Source organism: Colletotrichum higginsianum (assembly GCF_001672515.1).
Source record: "Colletotrichum higginsianum IMI 349063 chromosome 7 map unlocalized unitig_7, whole genome shotgun sequence".
NCBI lineage: Eukaryota > Fungi > Ascomycota > Sordariomycetes > Glomerellales > Glomerellaceae > Colletotrichum > Colletotrichum higginsianum.
This window is the reverse complement of record NW_017263917.1, coordinates 1,766,393-1,792,549: the sequence shown is the minus strand read 5'-3', so window position 1 is coordinate 1,792,549 and position 26,157 is coordinate 1,766,393. Positions and strand designations below refer to the sequence as shown.

General features: G+C 56.7%; 6 protein-coding genes across 6 annotated transcripts; 2 read left to right on the top strand and 4 right to left on the bottom strand.

Annotated features, from left to right (window-relative positions):
- Positions 1-336: 336 nt before the first annotated feature.
- CH63R_10241 (uncharacterized protein) lies at positions 337-1,048 on the bottom strand (the record flags this gene model as incomplete). Its single annotated transcript, XM_018305215.1, has 3 exons — positions 337-676; positions 712-899; positions 1,010-1,048. The coding sequence occupies 3 exons, from the start codon at positions 1,046-1,048 to the stop codon at positions 337-339; spliced, it is 567 nt and encodes a 188-aa protein (XP_018154639.1).
- A 2,809-nt stretch (positions 1,049-3,857) lies between these two features.
- On the top strand, positions 3,858-6,417 carry CH63R_10240 (LisH protein; the record flags this gene model as incomplete). Its single annotated transcript, XM_018305214.1, has 6 exons — positions 3,858-3,910; positions 4,100-4,116; positions 4,201-4,361; positions 4,553-5,830; positions 5,893-6,333; positions 6,391-6,417. 6 exons carry the CDS (start codon positions 3,858-3,860, stop codon positions 6,415-6,417), a joined length of 1,977 nt encoding a protein of 658 aa, XP_018154638.1.
- A 1,452-nt stretch (positions 6,418-7,869) lies between these two features.
- Positions 7,870-8,574, top strand: CH63R_10239 (uncharacterized protein; the record flags this gene model as incomplete). Its single annotated transcript, XM_018305213.1, has 2 exons — positions 7,870-8,322; positions 8,422-8,574. 2 exons carry the CDS (start codon positions 7,870-7,872, stop codon positions 8,572-8,574), a joined length of 606 nt encoding a protein of 201 aa, XP_018154637.1.
- A 720-nt stretch (positions 8,575-9,294) lies between these two features.
- CH63R_10238 (disintegrin) lies at positions 9,295-11,819 on the bottom strand (the record flags this gene model as incomplete). The annotated part of the gene is made up of 2 exons (XM_018305212.1): positions 9,295-11,699; positions 11,753-11,819. 2 exons carry the CDS (start codon positions 11,817-11,819, stop codon positions 9,295-9,297), a joined length of 2,472 nt encoding a protein of 823 aa, XP_018154636.1.
- A 5,925-nt stretch (positions 11,820-17,744) lies between these two features.
- Positions 17,745-20,390, bottom strand: CH63R_10237 (Acetyl-coenzyme A synthetase; the record flags this gene model as incomplete). The annotated part of the gene is made up of 6 exons (XM_018305211.1): positions 17,745-17,807; positions 17,868-18,272; positions 18,325-18,585; positions 18,640-19,883; positions 20,132-20,155; positions 20,324-20,390. The coding sequence occupies 6 exons, from the start codon at positions 20,388-20,390 to the stop codon at positions 17,745-17,747; spliced, it is 2,064 nt and encodes a 687-aa protein (XP_018154635.1).
- A 4,225-nt stretch (positions 20,391-24,615) lies between these two features.
- On the bottom strand, positions 24,616-25,773 carry CH63R_10236 (Replication factor C subunit 5; the record flags this gene model as incomplete). Its single annotated transcript, XM_018305210.1, has 3 exons — positions 24,616-24,964; positions 25,015-25,637; positions 25,687-25,773. 3 exons carry the CDS (start codon positions 25,771-25,773, stop codon positions 24,616-24,618), a joined length of 1,059 nt encoding a protein of 352 aa, XP_018154634.1.
- Positions 25,774-26,157: the final 384 nt, after the last annotated feature.

The following is a 26,157-nucleotide window of genomic DNA, read 5'->3' as shown; positions in this document are numbered from 1 at the left end:
AGGAGCAATCGCCGCCACCAAGTCGGCCACCTGTCATCGGTGCAACGGTTGTCACCTTGCCCAACTCAGTCTGCGGCTGACGGCCGACAGTCGACGAACCCCAGCCCTCACCATCAAAATACCCCAGACCTTGCGGCGGCATTGCTGTGGGACGCATGTCGCCATTAATTAGACGGCTTCGGGACAGCGAAATGGTAAGAGCATCGAGCACAAGCACAGCACAAGCGACAGCGCCAGCATCAACTGAGTCTGTGCTGCCAGGATGCAACCTCGGGGTGATCTCTGTGTGACCGTCCTGCCTTTCCTAGGGGCGTTTCCGAGCCGAACGCCAGAACGCTAGCCAACGTCGACAGGAGGAGGTTCGGCCACAAAACAAGGTCCCATTCGGTTTGGACTGGTGTGTCCGGTGTGTGACTGCCCAGCGATGATGGTCACAGTCAGGCGGTGGCAGGGGGCCCTGAAGAAGTCCCCGGAGCTATTAAAGATCGAAGGCCATGCAGCCATCACATCCTTGCCCACACCCACCCACAGGCGCGCCTCGCAACCAGCGGTTCCCGCCAGGGAAGACCCCTTGATGGGCAATGCCACGTACACACAGGAGATGACCTCGCGAGCAGATAGGAGGAGGGGAGAGCGGAGGACCGAGCAAGAAAGATGAGGGATGTGGAATCGAAAACTACAATGCCTTTTCTTCCCCATCGATAGACTCACTTCCCAGCAACCCTGACAAAGGGAGGCTTCCTCCTCCGGACTCTGACCTTTGTGCCTCCCCCCCCCGGGCTTGCTGCTGTCATGATTGGAATCCCCCACTCGGCACCGTACCTTGCCTTGCCAATCAAGGTTTTGAGGTACGTACACAACGGGCAAGAATTGGAAACAGACGACAAACCGCCGCCTGTCTGCGCGGGCTGCAGCCCCAAGAGGCGCGGCCCTCTCTCGGCATTAGCCTCTAGGGCGATGGCAGTATGGGGCAAAAATCAGAAGAAAAAAAAGAACACAAGGTACGTACCCAGCCAAATTGTGCATGCAGGCCAGGCCGTGCTGCCATCACAAAGATGGTTGGGAACCTGGGTGACGACGTACGTCAGGACACAGCACCAGACTCAGTGCGCCAGACAAGCATGTGTGGCCCGGCGTTGGTGCCGGTGCTTGTCTCGTCTTCTCTCTTCGGGGCCTGGCCCTGCAGCGTTGTTTCCCGCGTGTCTGCCCTGTTGATATTCTGCTCTTTGGCTTTTGTGGTTACGGCTGGGGGAAAGGACCAGAATCCACAGGTAAGAAGGATTCGGGACGGTTAGACGGCTCTCCCTCCCTCTCTCCTTCTCTCTCTCTTGCGCGCGCGCGCGCCATCTGCTCCTCTGGGCCCCGACCGGCAAGGTGGGGATGGAAAGCGGCATCATCGACGACGATACAGGGATGGATGCCGGAGTATGGAGGAGGCAGGCCATCATTTGTGATACACAGAGGCTACATTCGACTGGCGCAGATGCAAAGGAAGCGACGTGCGGTGAGCGTGCGCACTGGACAGACATGACGGACGGCAGAGTCAGATGTTTGAATGGCCGGCAGATCAGGCCCGGGATGAGGGTAATGTCAGAAACCGGGGAGCTTTGCCTTATGTAAGGTGGGTTTCGAGCGCGGCGGCCTCGACATTCCAAGTCCCAGGTGGCAGCCAGCCAATCCGTGCAGCCCATCTCTCCCGCCCTTTTGTACTTTTCAATGTATCTATTTGAATGTACATTTTCGTACTCCCAGTCATTCCCACAGTTCAACGTCGCCAGCCTTCCAGCCCTTCCATCCACTCCAGTCTCCAGCTGTCCGGCTGCCTGCCAGGAAGAGCCCGGCATCCACAGTGTCTTGCTCGTTCCGGACCCCTGAAACGATCGAGTTTTTCTTTCTTTCTTCGGGTGCGTCACGCAAGTCAAGCTGTCGATACTCAGACGGATAACCGACGTGCCCAGTTACGTTGCTCAGTTCACGGTGGCCAGAAGAAGGACATGATCGCTTCCCAGCGAAGAGGACCAAAAATGTGAGCGTCGTCAACAATAAGGACTTGCATCGGTAGAATTCCCCGACCACGCTCGCATTGTACCACAACGCGCGGAGAAGCCTGGTGAGAAGCGAGCGAAGCATTATTCCCGTGCCCCCACCCCGTCTCTGCCCTTTGGGATCGAGAGATAAAAAAGCCCGCAGGTCACGCAACATTAGCAATGTACGGACTGGTACCTCGAGGCTTCCGACGGCTAAGGAGCGGTACGGCAGGGTACCTCACCTCAGGCGCAAGGGGGGCTGCATTATGGACTGGGTGGCCAGGACCACCTTCAAAGTACACCCGAGGAACCCTGTCCTTTCGACCTGTGGCTTTTGAGTGGAAGCCCCAAACACCCCCAAATTCGATGGACCACCGCAACAAATTGGCGGGCGGGACCACGGGATGGGCAGAGAATCATCGTTTTCTCAAAGTCTTACCCGCACGTTCTGCCCCGAGCACAAGCATACAGAGTGCATCCCGGGATCCATACGAAGAAGGAGACGATCCTTCTCTTCGGCCAGCCAGCTTCAAGACGGCGTAGATCCGGCCAGAGGGATATCCACAGGGGACAGGAGGAGGTGGTGATCACGGCCAATCACTCCCCCCAAGCAACAGACATTGAATGAATAGTTGCCTGTTTGCCCTCTTGTCATGTCCGTTGGCTTCGATCCAACGCTGACTGGTCCGAGGAACGGTCCCAGAGGTACGCTGAAGGTTAAGTACCTTGGATCATGCACTTTGAGCCGGTTCCACTTCCGTCCGACATGACGAGTACGTACCCTCGCCTTGGGTAGGTATGCTTGTTCCTCTGGCTCCCGTCCCAGTTAATGGTAGTCTCCAAGATTGGGTGTCTGGTTGATGCTGGCTACGCTCGTTCGTTCATCAGTCTTCCCTGGAGCTCCTAAAGTCTCGTCCGGGGTCTAGGGGCCTCAAGAAGGTCCCTTCCCCCTTCCCTTCTTCAAATCCCCTGCTGCTCCCTATCCACCTGCGGCTTGGATTTGTATGCTATGCGTGGATATGTGTGTATGAGGAAGAGAGAAACAGAGAGAGATGGAGGCGGATTGAGAGAGAGAGGGGAGAGGAGTGCGAAGTGTGCGTCGCAACAGACGAGGATGGAGGCTGAGGAACAGTACGGAAAGGTCGAACGCAAAGGTACCTCTCTGTGGGGACGAAGATGGAGAAGAAGTGGTCGATGGTGGCATTGGCTGGGGTGATGGTTTGGCTGCAAATGCCAGCATCAGTGCCAGTGCCTTGACCGTCGCGCTCCAATCCACCATGTGCTGCGTGGCCAAGTGCAGCGCATATTGCAATGCGAACGTGAGAGAGAGACGCACACAGAGAGAAGCGGACGTGCAAAGAGCGAGAACAGGCGTGTGTGTCAATCCCGTCAAGTCCCAGGCGCAGTGCTGTCTCTCTCCTTCTTGCTCCCCTCCTCCACTACCACCCCCCGGGCCAGTCATTGGTAGTCAGTCACTCCTGTACCTTAGTCGCTAGCCCAGTCAATGCCCACCATTGAATCTAACTGGGCTTCTGGCGCTAGCGCCACGCCTCACGCCTGGTCTCGCCTAAACAACCCAGGTACCTTGCCTACGTACCGCCAGATTCAGATTCGCCCATCCTTCCATTTCATCCACTCTTGCGGGCTTCCTCAATCTTCAATCTTTCCTCTCATCTCGAATCGACGACTGCAAAATCGCTTCACCCTCGCCCTCGACGACGCCTTCGGAAGACGCCCGCGCAAACGCTTGATCGTCGAGTCCACGATAGAAACCCCCGCAACGAACTGATCTCAATCACGCCGCCCACAGCGGCACTTCGCGGCATCGGCATGGTCACCAAGGAGTACCTCGACTCGGACAGAGTCAACTTCCTCGTCTGGAGGTGAGTTCACCCTTTTCGCGTCTCACCCACTTCCGCCGCACCTTCACTCGCACAATCGCGCGCCTCACCCATCTCACGCCCTGCGCCTTCGTATTTCTTGCGGATTGAGATTTCTGGGAGGCTCGCCATCTCACTGCCTCACACCGTCTCTCGGCATTGCTAACGTGTTGACCTCGTCTCGATCCACAGGTATCTCTTGGAAGGCAGTACGTGATGACCGTCTGGGTACAGCCAGCGACAGCTGGTGGTGGGCCATTGCTTTTGTTTTTCTTTCTCACTAACGCTTGCAGACTACCGAGAAACCGCAGCCAAATTCCAAAAGGAATGGCACATTCAGCAACCTCATCGCCATTTTGATTTCGCAAATCACGTCAAGAGTCATGCACTGGTGTCCATCATCAACAAGGGCCTCTGCTATCATGCCCTTGAGAGAGAGCACGCGAAGAAACTGGTACGTTGATCCACTACCTGGACTTGGCTACTATCCCTTTCTCCTTCCCTCTTTTCCCCTTTCGCTTCTTCACGTCACGGGTAATCAGTGCAGCCCGAGTCGGTGACGAGCGTGTGGGTGAGCGAGACAGTACGTGTGTGGAAGTGAGCGAACTTTGAAAAACTGACACTTTTTTTCTTCTGCGCGTGCAGGTGCCTTCAGATGCTGCGGCTGCGGCCGAAGCACTGCAGGTGGGGTTGTTTGGGCCATTGATTGCCCAACCGCCTCAGAAGATCGAAGAGGATGAAGACGCCGACGGCGAGGTGGACGACACAGAGATGGAGGTCGAAAACACTCGGAAACGCCAGTTTGACAGCCGGCCACAGCAGCACATGGTGAATGGCGGCTCACCCAGCAAGCGGCCCAGGCTCAGCAATGGGTACGAAAGCACGAATGGGGCGGATGCAGCCACGGACCCCATGGAGCTAGACAGCCACGGCGACAACAACCACGCCTATCCGTCGCCCCTTGAGGGCGAACAAGCTCCAACGCCCACGCCGAGGACAGACGGTCCCGAGCAGGGCACGCAGGTCGACAAAGTCGAGGAGCTCGCTACCGAAACCACCTTTTTGCGACTGATGCCCGATGAGAGCAGCGACAGCCGCCACAACTCCGACACAGGTGCCACGAACAACAATCACGACGGCGGCGCTCCGTCGACAACTGCGACTGCTGCTGCTGCAAGTGCAGGCGGCCCCGGAGCTTCGCCCTCGCCAGCCAACGGCGAAAACGCACCCATCCTATTGCGCTGCGAGTGGAACCCCAAGGACCCATCCATCTTGGCGGCTGCTGGAACCGATGCGCTAGCCCGCATTTGGACCCTCTCACGTTCAAGCACAATGACGCCCGCTCCAGCGACCGAGCCCGACGGTCACGTGGTTGAAATCCACCGCCCGTTTCACAGTCTCATCGACGACGAGACGCCCAAGACGGCAACGGTAGGCCAGCTCGCCTGGAACTGGGGAGGTACGGCTATTGCCATCGCGACCGAGCATGGCGACAAAGCATCGGTCCACATCTGGGCAAAGGACGGTTCGCATATCGACAAATTCGACGTCTCGGACCCCCCCGTCATCAAGCTCCGTTGGAGCCCGAGCGATGCAGCGCTTCTGGCCATTGCACCCGACAACAGCAATGGCAATGGAAACGGCGGCGCCCTCGTCACTGTCTATCATTCCCTCACCTCCAACACTCTATCCTATTTCCTGCCGAACCACGACTTGCTCAATTGGCCGCTGGACGCTGCATGGACGAGCGAAAACGAGTTCCTCCTGACAGGCGGCGACGTGATGCTGTCATTGCAATGTACCGAGACGTCGATCGTGCCGAACAAGAAACTCGAGAGCCGGGAGGACGACACCTTTACCCAGGTGGTCTACGACTGGCGCTCAAAACTTGCCGCCACCGCAAGCGACAAGGGTATCCTGGATGTATGTGTCCCGAGATGCCTATGCTGTGAGAGATCGGCTGACTCAACCTTTTTTCCTTTTAGCTCTGGGACGGAAATGGCCAGCGGTTGTCGATAACGGCCCATTCCGGCGCCATTACCGCCGTGCAGTGGCAGCCTCTTCCCGAGGACTCCCATGTTCCGGAAGACGAGCGGTTGATCGCATCCGGAGGAGATGATTGCGCCATCATCATATCCAATGCCAAGGACCCGGAGCCAGGGAAAGCCAAGTCTATCTTGACAATGGAGTCGCCAATCGTATCCATCGCCTTCACCCCTGACGGCGCCTTCATAGCTGGAGCTACGTCCGGTCGTATTCTTATCTGGAAGGTCGGAGAGCACACGATGCCCAGGGCTAGCTGGAGTAGAGCACCACATCCGGGCTGGCTTAGTCCAAAGGCCAGTTCGGAGCCGGAGGAGGAAGACGAGCATTGCTTGTGCTGGGATGCAGACGGGCAAAGACTCGCATACGGAGCCAACAGCAGGGTAAGTCGTCCTGCGATGCGTCAATGTGAAGAAGCAGCTCTAATCCTACAATTACAGTTGGCCGTCATCAACTTCCGCCGGTAACCAGACTACGGAAGACAGAGTGCTCTTCGCACTCATCAGTATCGCACAAGACATTCCAATAGGGTGTCGGAGACCAGATATCATCGGTTCATTGGTACTGAACCGCCATTATTCGAGGCAGGCTCCGCCTTCCTGCTCGGCACATGGAGCCGGGTGGCACAGGACAGGTCGTGCCGCTCTTTTCTCCATTGAAATCATCTGCAGTTTTTGGCGTCGCGGCGGTGTTGTTTGTTGGGGTTGCCAGACGGCCCTCATTGGCGGGCTTAGGGGAGGAGCTGGCTGCCATCTTGCATACGCATATTGTCGTCATCTCGCACAATTGAGCTTCTGGGAAGACGGACTGGAGTCGGCGCTGGTTTAGAGTCCGCTACGGTAGATGATTCGGTCGATTGATTGCGTCTTTTCGGTCGAATTCTTTGTTATCTCGACGGGTTTCGTGTCCGGGAGCAGGAGAGGAGAGGGATACTTTACTCGGCCCTCGCAGGGTCAGCGCGCTGTATACTATGCCTGTATATACCAACCGATATGGAAAAAAGAAAAGCAAATCACGTTACTTGACGTTAGTCCTCTTCTTTCTCGAAGAAGGGATTCGACCATAACTGGGGTATGTTTTAGCAACGAAGTGAGTGGTGTCTGAATGAATGAATTGATTCACCCGCCACACATGCTGGCAGGCTTGGAGCGCCAGTCTGGCGCCAGCCACTCGTAGATCAGAGAAAGACCCGACCGAACATACGGAGCCGCAAACCGATTGGTTTTGGGGTGTTTTCAGGCTACAAGGGTGAAACCTAGTTTCTGTCTGCCTTTCTGCAACCCTGCAAGGAAGCCAGCCGTGGGAGTTTCGTTGGTTGGGAAACGCTGTATTATTAGACACCGCATCGACTCTCGAGTAACACAGATGTGCCTAGGGACAGGCGAGTGGCTCCTCCCTTCCCCTCCAACCGCGCGCCCCGCCCCGCTCCTCGCGCGTCGTTTCTCCCCCACATCACCACCCCGACGTGACCATTCATCCGTGCACTTTTCGATAATCCCATTGTCCAGCCTCGACCGCCCGGCACACGGCATTGTTCCGCGATTCGACAACTGCAAACAAGAAAAGCCGCAGCCAAAAGGAACAGAAGCAGCCATATCACGGCCCGTTTCCTTTGGCGTTTTGCAAAAAGCCTCGACGTAGTGTGTGTGCGTTAGAGAGAGGGAGAGAGAGAGAGAGAGAGAGAGAGAGGAGGGAAGCAGACATCGTAGGCGGCGGCTATTCCGCTTGTCACCGCTCATCGCTCAACACTCATCACCAACTCAACTTCCGCTCTTCCACCTCGAATTACAACAAACCGCTCCATCGCCCTCGTCGTCCGACCGCCGAGCTCTCCTGACGTTTCACTTCTCCCTCCCCCCCCAAAAAAGTATCGAGGAAAGGAAGATAAGAAAGGGTAAGACAAAAGGAAAGAGAGAAAAATGTCGGCCCCTTACTACACCCCCCAGCGCCCTTACTTCCCCTCCCCGCAACAATCCTCCTCCTCTTCCTCTACGGCCCCGCGACCCGGCGCGTCCGCCCCGCCGTCCTTCACGCCCGCCATGCGTGATCGCCAGGCCCGCGGCAAGGACCCGTACTCACCGCACGACAGCCCGTCGGACTCGGACCTCGAGTTTGACGCCGTCGACTCGCCCTCGCGCGCAGGTGTCGGTCGTCTGGGCCACCTCGGCGGCTCGGGTCAAGGACGTGGACACCCTCACGGGGGCGCCATGGCAGGAGCGGCGGGAGGAGGAGGAGGCAGCGGCGTTGCGACGGCGGGAGGAGGAGGCGTCGGGGACGGGGACTCGCACGAGGTCAGGCGACGGAAGCTATGGGCCGTCGCCGTGCTCGAGGACCCGGAGAAGTTGGCAATGTACGCGTGCAGTCGCGGAGACGTGAGTATTTCGCTTTTTAGTCGTTCTTCAACCTCCTTTCCTTTTTCTTTCCTTTTTTTCAAACAAACCGTGCCGAACCCCTCGCTGACGACGGCATAGAGCATCCCCGGCACCCGTCTCCACTTCACCCGCATGCTCTGCGGCTTCGACGAGGAGACCCTCCAGCTGCCCGACCACCGCAAGGCCTCGGCCTCTTCGCGGCGGGACCCGCGCCGTAGGAGCGCCGGCGGGGAGCGCATGGGTCGGCACTGACGGGCTTGGTTGTCGGGCATGGGGCCTTCCGATTTCGGAGAAGACCGGTGTGGGACGGGGGACGGTGATGAAAGGCGCGGGGTGCCTAGGTAAATGAATCAGCAGGGAGGGGATAGGCGTTTTTGGGTGTTTCCACGCAGAACCGGGTCAGAAGGGACAACTGTCTTTGGCTCTGGCTTGCCTGCCGACACGGGACTCCGCTGTCGAGCTATCTCTATCGGTCAACGGCGATGAGAAATGAGCCCAAGGAAGGGATCGATCATGTGTTTTAACGGCGTTCAAATGGGCTTCGTCGGATCAAGTCGCTAGTGCTGCAGGAGTACAGTTAGTCAATGGGAATGGTATCGATACAAGAAATAAATTGTGTGTTGTGTGTAATGGTCTCGCTGGCTTCCGCACCGGATCAGCCAGCTGACCTAAGCTATGTGTATGTTCTGGTTACCGTCTCTAGAGGTAGGTATCTGCAAAGTCTTCGACCGTGGTCATCATGATAATTACACAAAAAAAGACGGCTGTCCAGAAGTGGAACAACCGCCGTGCAAAAATGTGCAGGTATGCAACTATACGACTGTCCAAACCGTCCCAACCCCAAGTGGGGGCTTTTTGAGAGCCGGGGAAATGATAAAAGGAAACCCCCAACTCCGAGTAATGCAATAGTCTCTGGTCTGTCCTGGATACCGCTTATCCTTACTCCCCCTGTTGCGTCATCCAGATCGATCCTTAGGCGTACCTGGCGCTCTGGGTCCTGTTCATCCCCCAACCGTCATTCTGGTGACCGCCCTGGTAACTGCCATGGTAACTGCCCTGGTAGGGCGGAGGACCGCCGGGACGAGTGGCAGCGGGCGGAGGTGGAGGGATGTTCGGGTTGCTCCAAGCACCCCCGTAGTTGTTCCACCCGCCGTTGCCGTTCGACATCTGCGGCACCGGGACGGCCTGAAGGCGCTTGGCCCTGGTACGGCTCCTGCTTCTCCGGCAAGCTCCGCAGATGCAGCTGAACAGGACGATGAGAATGAGGAGGCCGACAACGATGACAACAGGGATGAAGATGCCCTTGTTGTTCTGAATCCAGTCCCAGATTTCGCTGCCGGGGTTGGAGCCCTGGCACAGGCCGTTGGAGCACTTGCCGCCCCCCGTACACGATGTTCCGTCGAGGAAGTTTTGGTTCATCGTCACGCACGCACCGTTGCTGATACTGGGCACATTACAGGAGATCATGCAGTCCGAGCTGCCGCTGTTGCAAGATGACACCGCGCTCGCGTTGGTGCGGGATCCCCAGGCAGTCTTGCACTGCTGATCGCGAGAGGTGCACTGGCCAGAGGCGCACGTAAGGCCCTCACCCGAGTTGCCACACGAGTCTCCGTCGTCCTTGTGCTCGTCACTGGGGCAGGTGGATGCCGAACCGCTGCAGACCTCTTCGGGATCGCAAGAACCGGTGCTCTGGCGGCAGACCGTGCCGTTGGAGGCAAACTGACATTGCCCGTTGCAGCAGTCCTCGTTGGCCGGATCACATCGGGAGCCCGTGGTGAACTTGCACGTTGTGGGGTTACAGCATCTGTTGCTGCCGCATCCGGTTGTGCCGCCGCAGTCGCAGTCCTCGCCGGCCTCAACTATGCCGTTACCACATTGACTGCCGGTGATGGTATTGACATCACGGTTGTTGGCCAAGCAGGTCGACTTGACCTGGCTGCGCTGAAGGCCCGAGCAGATGTTGCCGATACTGCAGGGCGAGAAAGCGCGGATGCCGGTGCCGGTAGAAGGGTTCATGATGTAGGCGCCACCAGCGTCGCAGGTGCCGGAGCTCAGAGGGCAGCATTTATTCATACCGGAATCGCCGTTGCTGCAGGTTGTGTCCATGCAGTCATGCACGGCGCCAAAGGTGTGGCCGACCTCGTGAGCGACAACCTGCCACTCGCTCGGCGTCTGGATAACAACGTTTGCCGAAGCAACCGTCTCGTTGTTGTTGCCGCTGCCCGAAGTCTGGGCCCCGTCAGTGCAGGCCTGTCCCAACCACGCGAGGCCGACGGCGGAGTCAGTACCGCAGGTGCTCATCAGGGTCCAGAAGGCGTTGTTGTCGTTGGAGTTGCCACGCCATGCCGAGAACAGATTCAATCGATCCGTAATCGTAACGCTGTTGCTGCAGGCGACGTTCCAGGGCGCGGTCGAACTGGCCTGTCCGGGGCAGTTTGCGTCGCTGATGGTCAGGTTCTGGATTCCGAGCGAGATGTTGAAGGTGCTCTCATACACCTCAGAGGCAGCGTTGATCACGTCGATGATGTTCTGCCTGACAGCCTGAGTCGAGTTAAAGGCGGCGGTGTAGGTGCAGTCGGTGGCGACACCCAGCAGCGCAATCTTGCGCGTTGACGGACAGCCGGCGGTTTGGCCGATGGTGGAGACGAGGTTGATGCCGGCGCCGTTGTTACCGGTGCTGCCGTCAATCGACTGTCTGCCGAAAATAGAGCGTCCGAAAAGAGAGTTTGAAGACACAGACTGCAAGGGTTCGGGATCCCGTGCGTCCACGATCTTGTAGTCGTTGTTGAAGTCCAAGCTGTCCGAGTTGCAGGAAGAACGGCCGAAGATTTCGCGCTTCTTTTTCAGGTCCTCCTTATCGGTCCAGTATTCGATGATGTCCGAGTCCCTCCACACGACCATGTACTCGCCGGGGTTCTGCCTGCTCGGGGCGTCGGGGTCCTCACGATGCTTGCGCGCATGGTAGTTGGCGCCGGTCTGGATACGGTGGTGGTCGTCGTCGAGCCGGAAAGCACCCTCGAAGATGGGGTCGGCGCCGTCGCGGTGTACAGTGATTCGAGCCCATCCAGCATGCCTCCAATCATCAGGTCGGCCCTCGGGCCGCACAAATGCCTTTCCTCTGAAGACGCGGTGTTCGGATCTGTCAACGGTCTCGGTCGTGTGGATCTTTCCATCGCCGCCCATGTAGTTCACCTCCAGGGTGCTATGGAGGATGTCGTGGTTCGGCTCCAGCGCCAGGCGAATGTTCTGCTGTTTATCGTGCAGGGAGAAAGTGAGGTCGAAGTGCGAGAGGGCGTGGCAGTGTTGCGACGGGGAGTGGAAGACGGCATCTTCGAGTATGGTCACGTACTTCAACGGGTTCCGTTGTGTCGAGTGCGCTGCGTGTATATTAACGTCAGGCTCTCTTCTCTTCTGTCTCGTAGCAGCTTACCTAGTGCTTGCTGTGAAAATGAAGCCAGGCCAGCCAAGGCAGCGGCTATGGTCCTAAAGGAAACCATGATGTGTGGCGAGGTCCCCGAGAACGGGGCGAGGCTCGAAGAGGCCTCTCAATTGTGGTGATGCGGAAGCACGGCGAATAGGGGGTGATTGCCTTATTTCGTCGTGGACCAGTTGGTGGGAAGAAAGCGTTGGTGTTCTTCGTGCCGGGAAGCGGTTTCCAAAATAGAAGAATAAAAACAACAGATGACGAAGGAAGGGTAGGTGACAAGGGAAATGTAATAAAAACAAGAACGAATGAATGGAGAAGTGGCGGTGGTGTATGGGAAAGAAGGTGGAAAGCCCGGGAGGTGGTGCCGTTTGGACGATGCGGGAGACGACGACAGCAAGCCGGTAGGTAAGTAGACTGGCTGTAGGTCGTAGGTAGGTACACACCACCGAAGCCCAGTGCCAGCGCCAAAACGGACGTTAAAGGGGGGTGTGTCCTAGCCGCGTAGATGAATGTGCGTATGATGAATGGTGGATTGCGCAAGACGATCTCTTGGTACGGGGGCGTGGACCAACCGTATTGGAGCGCTCGAGTTGCTGTGGATTCCAGAAACGGGCTGGGCGAGCTTGGTATCGCTTGGCCTGCCGCTACTCAGCGACGCGGCTATGGCACCACCTATGCCGAAGTATCCTTACGGGGGCTGGGACAGAGAGGAGAGGAACACCCCCGATCAAGCAATGGACTAATACCTGGGCAGGGCACCACGGTATTCGTACCTTCGTACCGCGTATTAGGGATTGGTTCCCTGCACAGTTACCAAGAAAGCGCAGCAAAAGCCTGGCAGAGAGATCCACCCCTTCAGTGGTTCAGTAGGGGTATCTGTCGTAACATAAACGACAGGCGGAGTCCTGACGGAGTGACTGACTGGTGTCTCTCGGGCCCGGAGGGGTTCGGATTTTTGCGTTGCTGTTTCACTGTTGTTAGTCGCCAGGTCGCTAACAGTGACAAACTATTTGAATTCTGCGACCCGGTCGATCCTCCGTCAATTGTCACCCCCATCCGTCCCCCGGGTCGCCAGTTGACCAGCGCGGGCGCAACGACGGGCTCTGCGTCCGACCATGACCCTTCCTTCGGTCTGATTGACACTGACAAGAAAAAAATTTCAGGGAAAGAAAAAAGGGAAGAAAAAAAGGAAAAGAGAAACGAGAAAAGTGCCGAAGGACCCGCCGTCTGTCCGTAGCCCGGCCAGCCAGCAACGCTAGCCATTGAGGTGAAAGGTTCCGGCGCACCCACCGGCATCGGCTGGCTATGACGGGTCATGTCCACGTTCCCACGATAGTTCATCTCATGGCGCTGACCGACATATGCATGCAATGATGCGGTTCTACAGAAAATAAAATCGCTCGAACGCACCTTGTGGGCGTAAGATGCGACACACTGGGGGGGGGGGACCCCGGATCTCTCTTGGTTGCGGCTGCAAACGAGGGAATCCCAGCGTCGAAGGGGAGGGCTCTCACTGAACTGAGAGTCTGACACTGGCCTTGTCTGAGCTGAGGCGACAACAGGAAAAGGGGACCAGAGAGGCAACGGAGCCGAAGTAGGGGAGGGATGCGAGGGGCGTTGTTGGGATGACAGTCTCGAAGAAAAGCTTGGGGGGGGGTGGGGCAAGGAGGGTGGACTGGTCTAAGCAGCATATCAGCGGCTTGCGATAGATAGATGTACAGACAATCAGTCAGACAGCCCGGGCTGAGATTCCCTTGACAAGGACCCGATCCCTCGCTGTCTACTATTCTTAGCGACAGCCAATAAACAGGCTACGTACCCTTTCCTCTGGTGAAAGCTTTTGGTCCCAAACGCTTGGCCAAGTCGCGGCCTCTGCTCCTGTGTCGGGAAAGGCGCCTCTTCTCCGTCCTTGGTGTTTCAGAGAGCCGATGGCACGCTGGAGCAGGGTATTTGCAGTTTTCGCCTTTTACTCGAAGCTGGGCAGCGGGTTTCGTCGAGAATGCTGTCAAAGGTAGGCTGGGTTTCGCGGAATCTCCAAGAGTGTTATTCCCTTTTCTTCTGGTATGTATCCGAAAACGTCGCTGATGCGGTCGCTTTAGACTCTTGCCAACAATTGTAGGCATATTCATGCAGCGACGATGGTTATATACTGTTCAGCCTGAATCAAGCATCCTAGGTACCTGTGGACCTCCGAATGCGCCAAAGTGGCCACGCCCATCATCTCTTGGCCTTTTTCTTTTCTCTTTTCTTCTACTTTCTCTAGTGCAGTAGTATATTCGTACGGATCTCCTGCGGGCTGGACGGCCTTGGGACTTGCTTGTCTTGCTTGTTCTCGAAGGGTAAGCTTATTGTTGTCAGCTTACGTCTCCCTCCTCTTGCTAAAAAACTGGGGTGGGCAAGGTCTCAGTCTCGGGGAGGCGGAGTCGGCTTGGCTTAAACTTCTCTGACGGGCGACTTTCAGAGCAGCAGCCACTAAGCTCGATTCGATCGTTTGATGTCATTTGTCGCAGTGTCTCTCCAAACGGTTTTGTTGATGATGAGCACGCTGTTCCGGGGGAGATATCGCCGTTTACATTGTTAATGTTACACAGCTTCTAAGGAAGCCATAGACCCAATCCCTTCTCAACTTCAAGTCTCTCCCCCCTCTCCCTCTCTCTCACTCCCCCCTCAAAGCTCAGTGACACAACTCCCCCAGTGGAGACTGATTGATGAGAATCGGACTCGACAGACTTCCCACGTGCAGGGGATCGCGACGGATGGGCGACGGGTTAGAAAAACTCAATATTCCCCGGCAGCGACCGAACCAATCACCCCCGTCTATCCCACAAAAGAAAGAAAGAAAACATCAGACGGTTTGGAGACCTGGATTTCGAGAACTGCCAGCCTCTAATGCATCAATCCCCGCTTTCACAGCCCTCTCTGACGGCTTCAAGAGTCGTTCTACGGTGTAGATCCGATACCGTCAGCCCGGTCGCCTTTGCAAACCTGCAAGTGTGGACAGTACGATCTGGGCTTGCACAAATCAAGATACATCTTGGTCCACGGGCTTGCGCGTCCGACCCCATTTTTAGGTGGCTTTGCATGCCACACCATAACAACCGACCAAACAAAACCAGTCGGCTTCTTCGGTGTCGCTGAATAATCGACAAAAACTCAACCTGAAGACCTTGGTGAAATAATGAAGAGTTGGTATCGAAGAGGCCTCCTGGACATACTCGTCTCTCATCCCCCCAGTATTTCCTTTGCTCTCCCCCGCCTGCGCGAGTCGGGGTATCAAACTCCTTCCGAACGCTTACGGCACTGCGAATGCCGCAAATCTTGGTTGCCAAGCTTCTTGGGCCGACTTCCCTCACAAGTTCTCTCTCCCTTGAACCTTCCCTGCTTGGCCTTGATTTCTGGCCAAGAATGCCGGTCGGGGGTCGTAATTAGGCCTCTTCACTCCAATAGCCCGTCTACTATGTAGTAGACCAGGGATTGTATTCATCCGAAAGTCGTCTCCGGCTTCCCTGGAGAGCATGTGTTCACGAGGTCAAATGAGCCTGCCGGTTATCCCGCCATCCAAGGATTTGATCTGTCACCAAGACCGTCAGTACGGTTGCCGGGTGGACGGAGATGGTTTCGAACCCGGGCCCTTGGAATACAGCCAGCCTTACACCGGCCGGAACCGGAAGCCCTATTTGATGTATGGATCGTACTCTTTCTGGGGGTACGGGCACACCACACCCTAGACCATCCGACTCGAATTTCTGACAGAAAGAGAACCTGTAGCCGATACAAGCATCAACCAAGACTCACTCTAGCCTCCTAGGCTTGCCCACCATCTCAGACAGCAGCGCTACGGGCAGGTGCTCTCTCCAGTCTTGTCACACCCCCAAGACCTCGATCCGTTCTTGGTGGGTGTGTATATGTGTGTAAGTGAAAAGTTGACCGACACACCATCGCTAGTGCCGTCAGCCACGTGCTCGAGAAAAAAAGTCTACACCAGCACCAGTCTCCCACTCTGTAACCGGTCCGTCTCAAGCGCGATGGACCTTTTAGTCGTGTTCTTGGAAAACTCTTGATGACATGCCAAGCCTGTCCAACAGCCATCCGCCGGCCTGACTGGATGTACGGCCACTCTCACAAGCCTCGACGCCCCCTCCCTCTCCTCCCAAAGCACGATGACGACGACGATGGGCGGGAGGCGTTTTTTTTTCTCTTTCTTTCTAAGCTACTACCACCACCACCTCGAAGGAGGCTATGCTCATGACTAGCAGAATCTGAACTGGCGAGAAGGGGGCGGGGAGGGTGCAAACAACGGGCCAGTGACACCAGCTCGGTGCCGGGAAGCTGATGAATGCGGTTGGCCGAAATACTGCGCAGAAACAAATCAACCCGGATCATCGGTGAGAAACAGGTTCCTTCCTGCAGGTCCTGATTCATGAGCACGGCACACATGCTGCGGTGCGCTGGAAAGCAGCTCGCGTATACCGAGGGCCCTCCGCCACGGAAGCCCTATGCCCTTGGGCGCGACCGACCCGCGACTGCGAGCATCGGCTGGCTCGCGATATCGGGACCAAGAGTTCACGAGCTTTCGCCCATGGAATGAGCCCCCCCCCCTCTGCTTTGCGTCCCTCTCTTCGTCGCCTGGGGCTGTGTGCCATGTCCGTGCCGGACCGGGATAAATCTGCAAGTTGAGCCATTCGGTTCGATACGAACTGTGCCCAGCGCGGGTCGCAAGCGTACACAGATACTCCCCGAGTACCCCAGAGAAAATCACTCACGATCTCACATATCCGTCCCCCGAATGGACGCTGCCGTAATTACCAACAGTTGACCCGTGCGTACAGTACATAACAGGCTGGCGAGATATGCGTCAAGTCGTCGCGCAGCCGGCCAAAGTTCCATACGTCTACGCACCGCATCTGCGTGGAACGCAAGCGATGGACACATACGATTTCAATATCGCACCACCCACCCGGTCACACCGGGCACGTCCATCCTTGCCAGCAGCCGAACCTAACATGCAGAGCAGCGCTCAACAGGTATGTATCCCCAGTCTCTCCGCTGCGACAGCCTCCCTGTAGTATCGTACCCAAGCCAGCAAGAAAGGCCAAAGGCACTTGACCTACGACGACACCATCCCGCGCGCCCTCGAAGCCCGCGACCCAGCCTAGCGCAACGTCATGACCCCTCATCCAATTGGCCGTGCTCAAGCATCACGCCGCCCGCCGCCGGGCCCTCGACGGAACCCCGCTAGCGCGCCTCCCGGCCCGCGGCGCAGAAGGCGGCAAATTAACACGCGTAGGCAGCGCGAGGCTTACGAAGCGGAGCGATGGCAAGCAAACGCACAGCACAGAAAGCGAAGCATCCCACTCAGAGTCCTCGGACTCGTGATCAAGAACAAACATTTGTGGTCAGTTCACAAATCAGCCGCGCCGAATGCGATGAGTCTTCCTCCATGGGAAGCACCGAGTCCCGTTCGTCGATATCTGTACGTCGGACATGTGGGGTCCGAGTGTCTACGAGTTGCAGGCATGCCGGTCTCTGCCGGTCAGCCCCCCGCCGGGCCTCCGGACCCATGGCCGATTACCTGGGCCGCAACGGTCCTTATTCTCCATTCTTCACGTCCGAGTACCCGTCCAAGGCAGATGACTGGACGGACCAGACTTGAAGGCCCAACGACGAGGCTGAGCTTTTGTCGTGTCCCTTATCTCTGCACTCGCTCGCATCAATCTAGTGGCCGATGATTGTCTGAGTCGTCGTCGCCAGTCAACGTATCGTTATCAAACTCGACTGTCGGACGATGTCTTTGATGAAACGAGGCAAGGGTAGTTTTTCCAAGTTTTTTTATTGGATGCAATAGTCAAAAGTGTCGCTAAATGGCAAGGAATAACAACCCCTCAATCATTCGTGGGTTCCAACCAGGTACTCGTACCTCTTATGTACATCCTCGTCTGTCCTGTGGTATCAATGCTCACTTCAGCCCTCGCACGCTAGTGTCAACATCGTGTCTTTATTTCTTCTTCTCCTCGTGGACGATGGTGATGATTTTTTCGACAATGGAAGGATCCGAAAGCTGTCGCCGGGTTAGTATACGAACGGCCCTTCCTGATTATGGGTGAGAATGGCAACTTACGGTTGTCACGTCACCAAGCTGGTCCTCCTCGCCTGCCAGGATCTTACGCAGGATTCTACGCATGATCTTGCCGGAGCGGGTCTTGGGCAGATCGGGCACGATGTGGACGGCCTTGGGCGCCGCAAAAGGACCGATGCTCTTGCGCACCTGCATGATGAACTCCTTGCGGAGCGCATCTGAGGCCTCGTTGCCGTCCTTGAGAGCAACGAAGGCGTTGACGGCCTGGCCGGTAAGCTCGTCGGCGACACCAACGACGGCGGCCTCGGCGATGGAGTGATGCTCGATGAGCGCGGCCTCGATCTCGGCCGTAGAGAGACGGTGGCCGGAGACGTTGACGACGTCGTCGACGCGGCCACGGATCCAGTAGAAGCCCTCGTGGTCACGACCGGCACCGTCACCGGTGAACTGGGATCATGTCAGTTGGATCTTTCTCAAGCGCCGCGACACCAATGCTTACGTAGTAGCCCTTGTACACATTCAAGTATGTGTCCATGTAACGCTTGTGGGCACCCCAGACGGTGCGGGCCATGCTGGGCCAGGCCTGCTTGAAAGCCAGGACACCTTCGACGTCGTTGCCGTGAATCTCTTCGCCAGATACGGGGTCGATAATGGCGGGCTCAATGCCGAAGAAGGGCAGCGAAGCACTACCGGGTTTGGTGGGGGTAACACCAGCCAGAGGGGTGATGACGTTAGAGCCGGTCTCGGTCTGCCAGTATGTCTGTGATGGTGTTAGCTCCATGCGATAACCTCGACGAGACACAGCTACACTTACGTCTACAATGTGGGCCTCCTCCTTGCCAACGACCTCAAAGTACCACTTCCATACCTCAGCGGCGATAGGCTCACCGACGGAGCCGAGCACTCTGAGGTGCTTCATGTCACCCTTAACATGCTGGTCACCAGCACGCTTCAACAGGCGAAGAGCGGTAGGGGCGACGTAGAACTGGGTGACTTTGTGGTTCGCGATAATGTCCCAGTATCTTGAGAAGTTGGGGTAGGCGGGTGTGCCCTCGAAGACGACAGTCGTCACACCGAGCAGCAGAGGGGCGTAGACAACGTAGGTGTGACCGGTAATCCAGCCAACGTCACCACCACAAAAGTAGCGGTCGCCGTCGTGGATGTCGAAAACGTACTTGCCGGTGGCGGCGGCGCCGACCAGGTAGCCTCCGGTGGTGTGCATGACACCTTTGGGCTTACCGGTAGAGCCGGAGGTGTAGAGGAGGAACAAGGGGTCCTCGGAGTTGACACGCTCGGGGGGGAAGTAGGCAGGCCACTTCTCGACCTCCTCGTGCCACCACCAATCACGGCTTTTGGTCATAGGCACATCGGCACCGGTGCGCTTGTAGACCAGGACGTGGGAGACGTCGGGGCACTGCTTCAGGGCATCGTCGACGATCTTCTTGGTGCCAATCAACTTGCCGCCACGCTTGCCCTCGTCGGTGGTGATGACGACCTTGGAGTTGCCGTCGATGACACGGTCGCGGAGGGAATCGGCGGAGAAGCCGGCAAAGACGACGGAGTGGACAGCGCCGATACGGACGCAGGCAAGCAGGGCGATGATGGCCTCGGGAATCATGGGCAGGTAGATGGCGACGGTGTCGCCCTTGCGCACACCCATCTGCTTCAGAACCCAGGCGGTCCGCGAGACCTCTCGCAGGAGCTCGCCGTAGGTGACATTGCGGCCATCGCCGGGCTCGTCGGCCTCGTAGATGATGGCGACGCGGTTGGGGTCCTTGAAGGCATGACGGTCGACACAGTTGTAACAGGCGTTGAGCTGGCCCTCGACAAACCAGGAACTGTCGCCGCCCTCCAAGGAACCCGAGTAGACGGTCTGGAAGTCGCTGAACCACGACAGAAGCTCGCGTGCCTGAGTGCCCCAGAAGGCCTTGGGGTCGGTGATGGATTGCTTGTACAGCTTCTGGTAGTCCTCGAGACCTGCAGCAGCAGCGAAAGGGGGGCAGCTCCGGTCAGCCAATGACCATGGTTGGATTTGGGGTAAAGAGGGGTCAGGACTTACTGCTCAAGTGGGGCTTGCTGGGGTGCTCTGCGGGAAGAGAGGCGGGACTGTTAGCCAATGTCCAATAAGACGAGCTCCATAGCTCCCAAATTACGCTGGGTGCCCCTCTATCTTCGTCCCCTTGCAACCACATCCACGATCGTCTCCAGTGCCCCTCACGCGACTTTTGGTCACGGAACGGGGATTTGTGTGGACTAGGTCTGGGTCTGGGTCTGGGTCGGGGTCTGCAACTCAGCGGCGCACTTACTGTCAAGCATCTTCTGGGGGGGGTCTGTTGGGAAAGAGATTAGCCATGACAGTCCCCAACAATGTTAAAGGTGGGAGAAAGAAGAGAAAACAGGGACAAAAGGAGGCCAGATTTGCGTCAGAGCTGCTCGGTGCTCTCTGGCGCGAGAGACATGGAAACCATGACGGGAAATTGGGGTCTTTTCGGGCTTACGGAAGGTATCAACAAGGTGGGCCTCAGCGACCACAGGGGCCCTTTGTGGCTCTGCAGCTTCGGTCATTGTGGCGGGGTGTTGTGTGTGTGCGTGTACTTCGTATGTGTGTTGTGTGCGTTTATGAAGGATGCGGGGTACTTTGTGCAGACCTCGAGAGACGCTGGAGCCTCTAAGACGGAGAATCGTTCGACGTGGTCTGTCTCTCTGGTCCTCGTCGTAAGAGAAACGGCTCTGGTGGTGCGGTTATGATGGCAGGTCGCGCGCAAAGCTGGACATAAACCGGCGCAACTCCCCACAGCACTCGAGGACGAGGGGTTGAAAGTCGCGTGGTGTCCTTGGTATTGCTGCTGCAAGGCGGGTAGTGGCAGCGAGAGTCGACTGGGACGGGGCAGCTTCGACTTGGGGTGGTGTCGTGAGTTTGTATTGATTCTTGTATCTGAGGACTGGAGCAGTTGTTGATTGTGGAAAAGTGAAAAAGAAGAAGGGGAAAGAGGAGAAGGAGGATGTGAAAGGAAATGGGAACAGGAGGAAGCGAGTAGTAATTAAGAAGACCAGCTCTTCCAGGTGGCCGAACCGCGAGCTGGACGGGGTACGGGATTGCCATTGCTGGGCGAATGGGGACTTGGGGACTTGGGGGTGCACCGCGTTGAGAGTCTATGAAGAGCTTCCTTGCAACAAACACCAAGGGCCAGCCACTGCTTCTCTCACTCCCCCCCCTTGCCTAATGGGATGGGATGCCCTCCTGGGCGTGTGGCCGGGGGGGCATCGTACACGCTTCAACCCGCTGGCACCGGGCAGCCTCAGCACCCAGTTCCAGTGATTACGGCCTGGCAAGGAGCCCCATTCGCGGCGGTATGGATCACATTCACGGCGCAGTGCAGCCCGATGATGTTATGGAGAAAAGGGACGAGGCATGCGGAAAGGGAACTTCCTCCAACCCTTCCCGCCTACGCCCATTGGCGAATGCTTTTCCAGGTCTCCGCCATCCCATCCGCTTCTTGCTTGGTACCGCTGTGCCGTTACCGCTTGGCCGGGGGTCGATGCGTTTTTCCTTTGCCCCGAACCACCAGCGAACCCCTCTTCCCTGCAACCCCTCGCATCCAATTTGACCCAAGACCACCCCGCCAGTCAAAGACAAGACGAAGTCACCCGTAGTGTGTGTGTACCTTACCTTTCTCCATCATGCCCGCCTGCCACCCGCGCCTGGATCCTCCTGGGTCCGTCGGTTGACGGTTAGTCCTGGGACTTCCGGCCTGGGGAAGGGAACATGGTTGCCCGCGCTAGTTGGCTGGGTCAGAGAAATCAGCAGACGAGAAATCGTGTTGAGTCCCGGCAGTGCGAGGTAGCAATATCCCGTCGACCGGCCGAGCAAACAGTGTGTCCAGGCGTTCTGCTCGTGATCGATCCGTACCTGCCCTTCGGATGACGGTGACGACGTCCAAGAGCATCTTAAGTGCCTTGTATGGTTGCCTCCAGTCAACGGCACATGCGCTTCCACACCACCGGCGCCGGAGCCTGCCCGTAAATGGGAGTATCGCGTGTCAATCTTTTCGTGTGTTGCTTGCTGTCGATGATCGTAAGCCGAGAACCTGACTGCCTAGGGTCGGTCTTGTTATATCATGGCATCGGTCATTATGCTAAAGTGGAAGAAGCCCAGCTAGTCTTTGGTCGGAGCTCTCAACTTTTGATTAGGTGAACTCACGCCGTCCGCTACTTCATTGATCTTCACTTCACTTGGAGTGGCCTGTCATCTCGTGTCGTAAATAGAATTCGTCAAGGCGTGTGAATGGCATAGGTGGCGTCTGGCACCAGTTGTTTTTGACTTAACTTGACCTTGGGAAGCCGGTCCTGTCTAAGGGCAGACAGAAGCTTGAGAAGCATTTGTCATAACAACCAGACTCCGTTGTCAGAGACAATGTTGTTCGGCCGGCGAGGTACAGAGAGATTGCCCCTCACCCACCCAAGATTCCCCCGCACTCCCCTCTTCCAAGCGGCGTCGGATTTGCGCCTCTAAAGTCTTCTAGGCTGACCGCATTGCGCCGCCATTTAAGACTGTCGCCCAGAGAAGTAATGTGCCAGCCCAGGCCGAAGGGTGCTGATCGCGACGCGCTACCCATGATGCCGTGACGTTCCAAACCCCCGTGATTGGCTGCGACCCCAACAATGACATCGTCATGACAATGAGCTCTGGCTTGGCTCACAAGTCTTCGAGATGGTGCAGGAGCAGGCGAATTTCTGAATGTTGATGTTGGCTCTGCTTCAACTCAAGCTCGACGTCTTCGCGTTGGCGCATTCCACGAGAGGGTCGCTTCGCCTACGGAACAGAAAGCATGGTCCGTCGCAGAACGAGGACGGCTAGGCCCCGCCGTTGATCATGACCATTTCGGGGTCTGGCAATGCCCGGGGTTCAACAAAGTCTCGCAGAGTCTGGGGTCGGCGACATCCACCCCTGCAGTCGCAACTTGGAAACAATATCTTCTGTCCCTGCGGATTGTGGGTTCTCAGGCTTGCGCTTGTTAATACGGGTTGGAAGAGCAACAATAGCCTCGAATCCACTGCCATGGCCGTTGATGACAGCGCTCCTCGTCGTAATGCGGCATCTCCGACGTCGGCCGCGATCCACAGAATAACCTCCGTGGACAGTCGCACTACAGATACAGCAGCAGAGCCCACTCGGGGGAATCATGGTCGTCCGATACTGTATCAGTTTGGAGACCGTTTTCGAGGCTGCTTGTTAAGACGCAGCGGCCGCGCACTCGGCCGCGCAACTACCTAGTGACTGTATGAATAACAGAAGGGGGCTCACTCCCACCTCCCAAGACCTTGCACGCGGAGAAACATTACGGACATGGCTGGTACATTGAGTGAGAGTATGTGGTTGGAGGGGCCGAACGGAAGTTCAGCCCCGTCCTCGCGCAGGTGGAAGAAGGGAAAGGTATCTGAGTGGATTCGTCTCACCTCGGGTAAGGTAGGCGCGGGAGAAAGGTCTTAGGTATGTATACCTTACCAGGTAGGTAGGTACCTTTGGGGGCCATGCGACGAAAAGCCGCCATGTAGTTCTGTTCAGACGAAGAAAATGCGCCGTCTCTCGTCCGTTATACTTCTCACCAAAGTCGAATGGCGCATCAATTAGCCTACATCGGACTGAGCACCGGGAAACTTCATTCACATACCAACGACCATTTTCGAAGCCAATTTCTCGAGATATCCTACGGTTAATCACACGCCTCCACGTTTTCCCCTCAAAACCTTCGTCCATCCTTGAACTCCCCAGACAGACTTCCCGCATTTTACCCCATGGGTACCCAGGTTTCTGCGCCCGTGCTTGCTTGTGGTGCGCTGTTTTAGGTACTGCTGCTTTGCCATTAATGATTCCAGAAGGCCGGGTCCCTTGCTTGGTGCAACTAATCCCCAACTTCCCTGTCTATCCGGGTCAGTTCCACATACCATCGTCTCATAGGACGGACGAATGGAAGTACGGCCTTGGCATACCCGACATCCGCGGGGAGGCTTGGAACGCCTCCCGCCGCCGCCGCCGCCGCACTCAGGTCGAAATATGGTCTCCTAGTCGTCCTTCTGCGGGAACCCGGACGAATAATCTCCCTTTCCTCGACTTTTAATTCTCTTGTCGGGCACTGGAGAAGCCCGTTGATCACGCAGGAGGCAGCACGCAAGCGTGTAGCCGGGCTTGTTTGGGAAGAATCGGAGCCCTCTCGAATGGGCCGTTAAGGAAAACCCACAGTGGCTTCCGAGCCTCGCGCGGTGGATGGATCTTGGGCCCCGTAGACATGTGGGAATTTCAGCTTTGTTGGGGCCGTTGGATGACAGATTGTTGAGTAAAGGAAGAAAAAAAAAGGAAGAAAAAAAAGGGACCGTCTTCGCCGCTGTGCCGTGGCCATGCAATCGTATCCTGCCCTTGCACTTGCTGCTTACACCTGCATGAGGCACGAGATGCACTTCGTCGCCTACCAGATACAGGCAACTCCGACACACCCTCGTCGGGTACGATCTCTCCTGGGCCTGAACCTTACCGCGACCCTCTGCCGATCGGGCACAAGCCGCGCCCACTTGGATGTACTTCAACGTGATTTCAAGCTCCTGGGGCTCCATTGAAGCCATCGTCCAATCGGGCTGACGGCGAGACAACGATAATGTCCTGACCGATTCGGAGTCGCGAGGCAGTTTGTTTGCATTCTGTCACTGGTCCGATATGATTAAATGATTACCCCACCCGACACTTCAACATGCCGTCTGAACCCCTAAACGCCTCTGGTTGATATGTACCATTTGCTCACAAATCCATGCTCATCAAGTACATTTCCATGATCCTCATGAACTTGGCCACGAATGCTTCCAGATGGAAGATGACCTTTGTGCCCATCCTGATTCGGTGTTCGTAGAACGCCGACCACTTGATCACTTCGGCCTTCAGTGCGTCGTCTATCAGCGGGATGAGCTTGAAGGTGAGGGTCTTGAGAATCGTCGTCGCCGGTATGCAATGCGTCAGGAGGTCGTAAAGCTTTGCTCGCACTTGAAGAATCCGAGCAGGGGTGTGTTCGTCGATGATCTCCCTCGCGATCTGGCTGATCAGAGCTTCCCAGTCTGGTGGGGGAATCGGTGTGGTATCCGTCACTTTCTCGCTGTCACTTTGTTAATCTCGGCTTCGCACCGGGCAGGGGATATACTGTACTTTTGTGCGTGGACGGCCTCGTACATGAGCAAAGCTCGGCGCAGATTCCTGCCGCTCTCTTGCGCTATCCTCATGTGCAGGCCCTTGACCATGGGCCAGTTCTCTTTCTTCGCTGACACTGCCAGGACATCACAGATCTGCTCGTGTGTTGGTGCAGCCACTCTGACGAGTAGCGTTCTCGATCGGATGGGGGCAATAATGTTGGCCGTCGAATTGGCGAGGAGGATCAGCCGCAAGTTTGGAGAGTACTTCTCCATTGTCCGACGCAGCGCCGCCTGCGCGTCTCTCGTGAGGTGGTCGGCCTCATTGATGACCACGACCTTGAACTTCTGCTTCGCCGACTGGTCAACTTGTTGTGTTTGTGCCACCTCTTTCAGCAGGTCCTGGATGACAACTCGGTCATAGTTTCCGACGTCCGATGGTGTGATCTCGAGGTGATAATTCGACGCGACAATGTTGAACTCGAGCTTGCGGTTGCTAGACGTCTGGAAGACACGAGCATCGATCTTGATCTTCTCTACGCCGGGTCCGTATAGCTCCTTGAGAGTGGCGACAATGCGTGTCTTCTTGCCAGCGCCAGACGGGCCGTACACCAGCAGATGGGGGAAATCTCCGCTTTGCGCCTGTGAAATGTTAGGGCGGCCGCGACGAGGTCGGCAGCGAGGAACTTACAAGAGAGCTAAGCCTATCTGACAGGTCTTGATGGTACGACAGAGCCTCCAGTGACTTCGGTCTGTGTTTGTCGACAATGAGCGCCATTGTGGTTGTTTCGATGTTGATGGCGCTGTGTCCCGAAGCTGGCTGGAAACGTGGGACTTTTTGGTGATGCTTGTGGAAGACGCGTTGTCGCGTAAAGTGGGAATTTCTGCAGATGTGGCTGCCGCGCCATGGCCCGTGCTCACGTTAAGGTACGCCACACCCTGTAAATGTCCCAGGTGCCTTTGCTACCAGCCGGATGAACAGAGTGCGTGGCTCTCTCTTCTCTCAATCATTTAGTGTTTGAGCCGCTTTCTTCGACAGATGTTTCGGAGCAGATGAATTCTTTTTTCGTGTTTTTGTACACCCCACCACGATCATCTAACGTGGTCATCTATAGTACAGCCACCCCGCTGTGTTGAGTTTGCTACTTGCTATCTCGTCAAG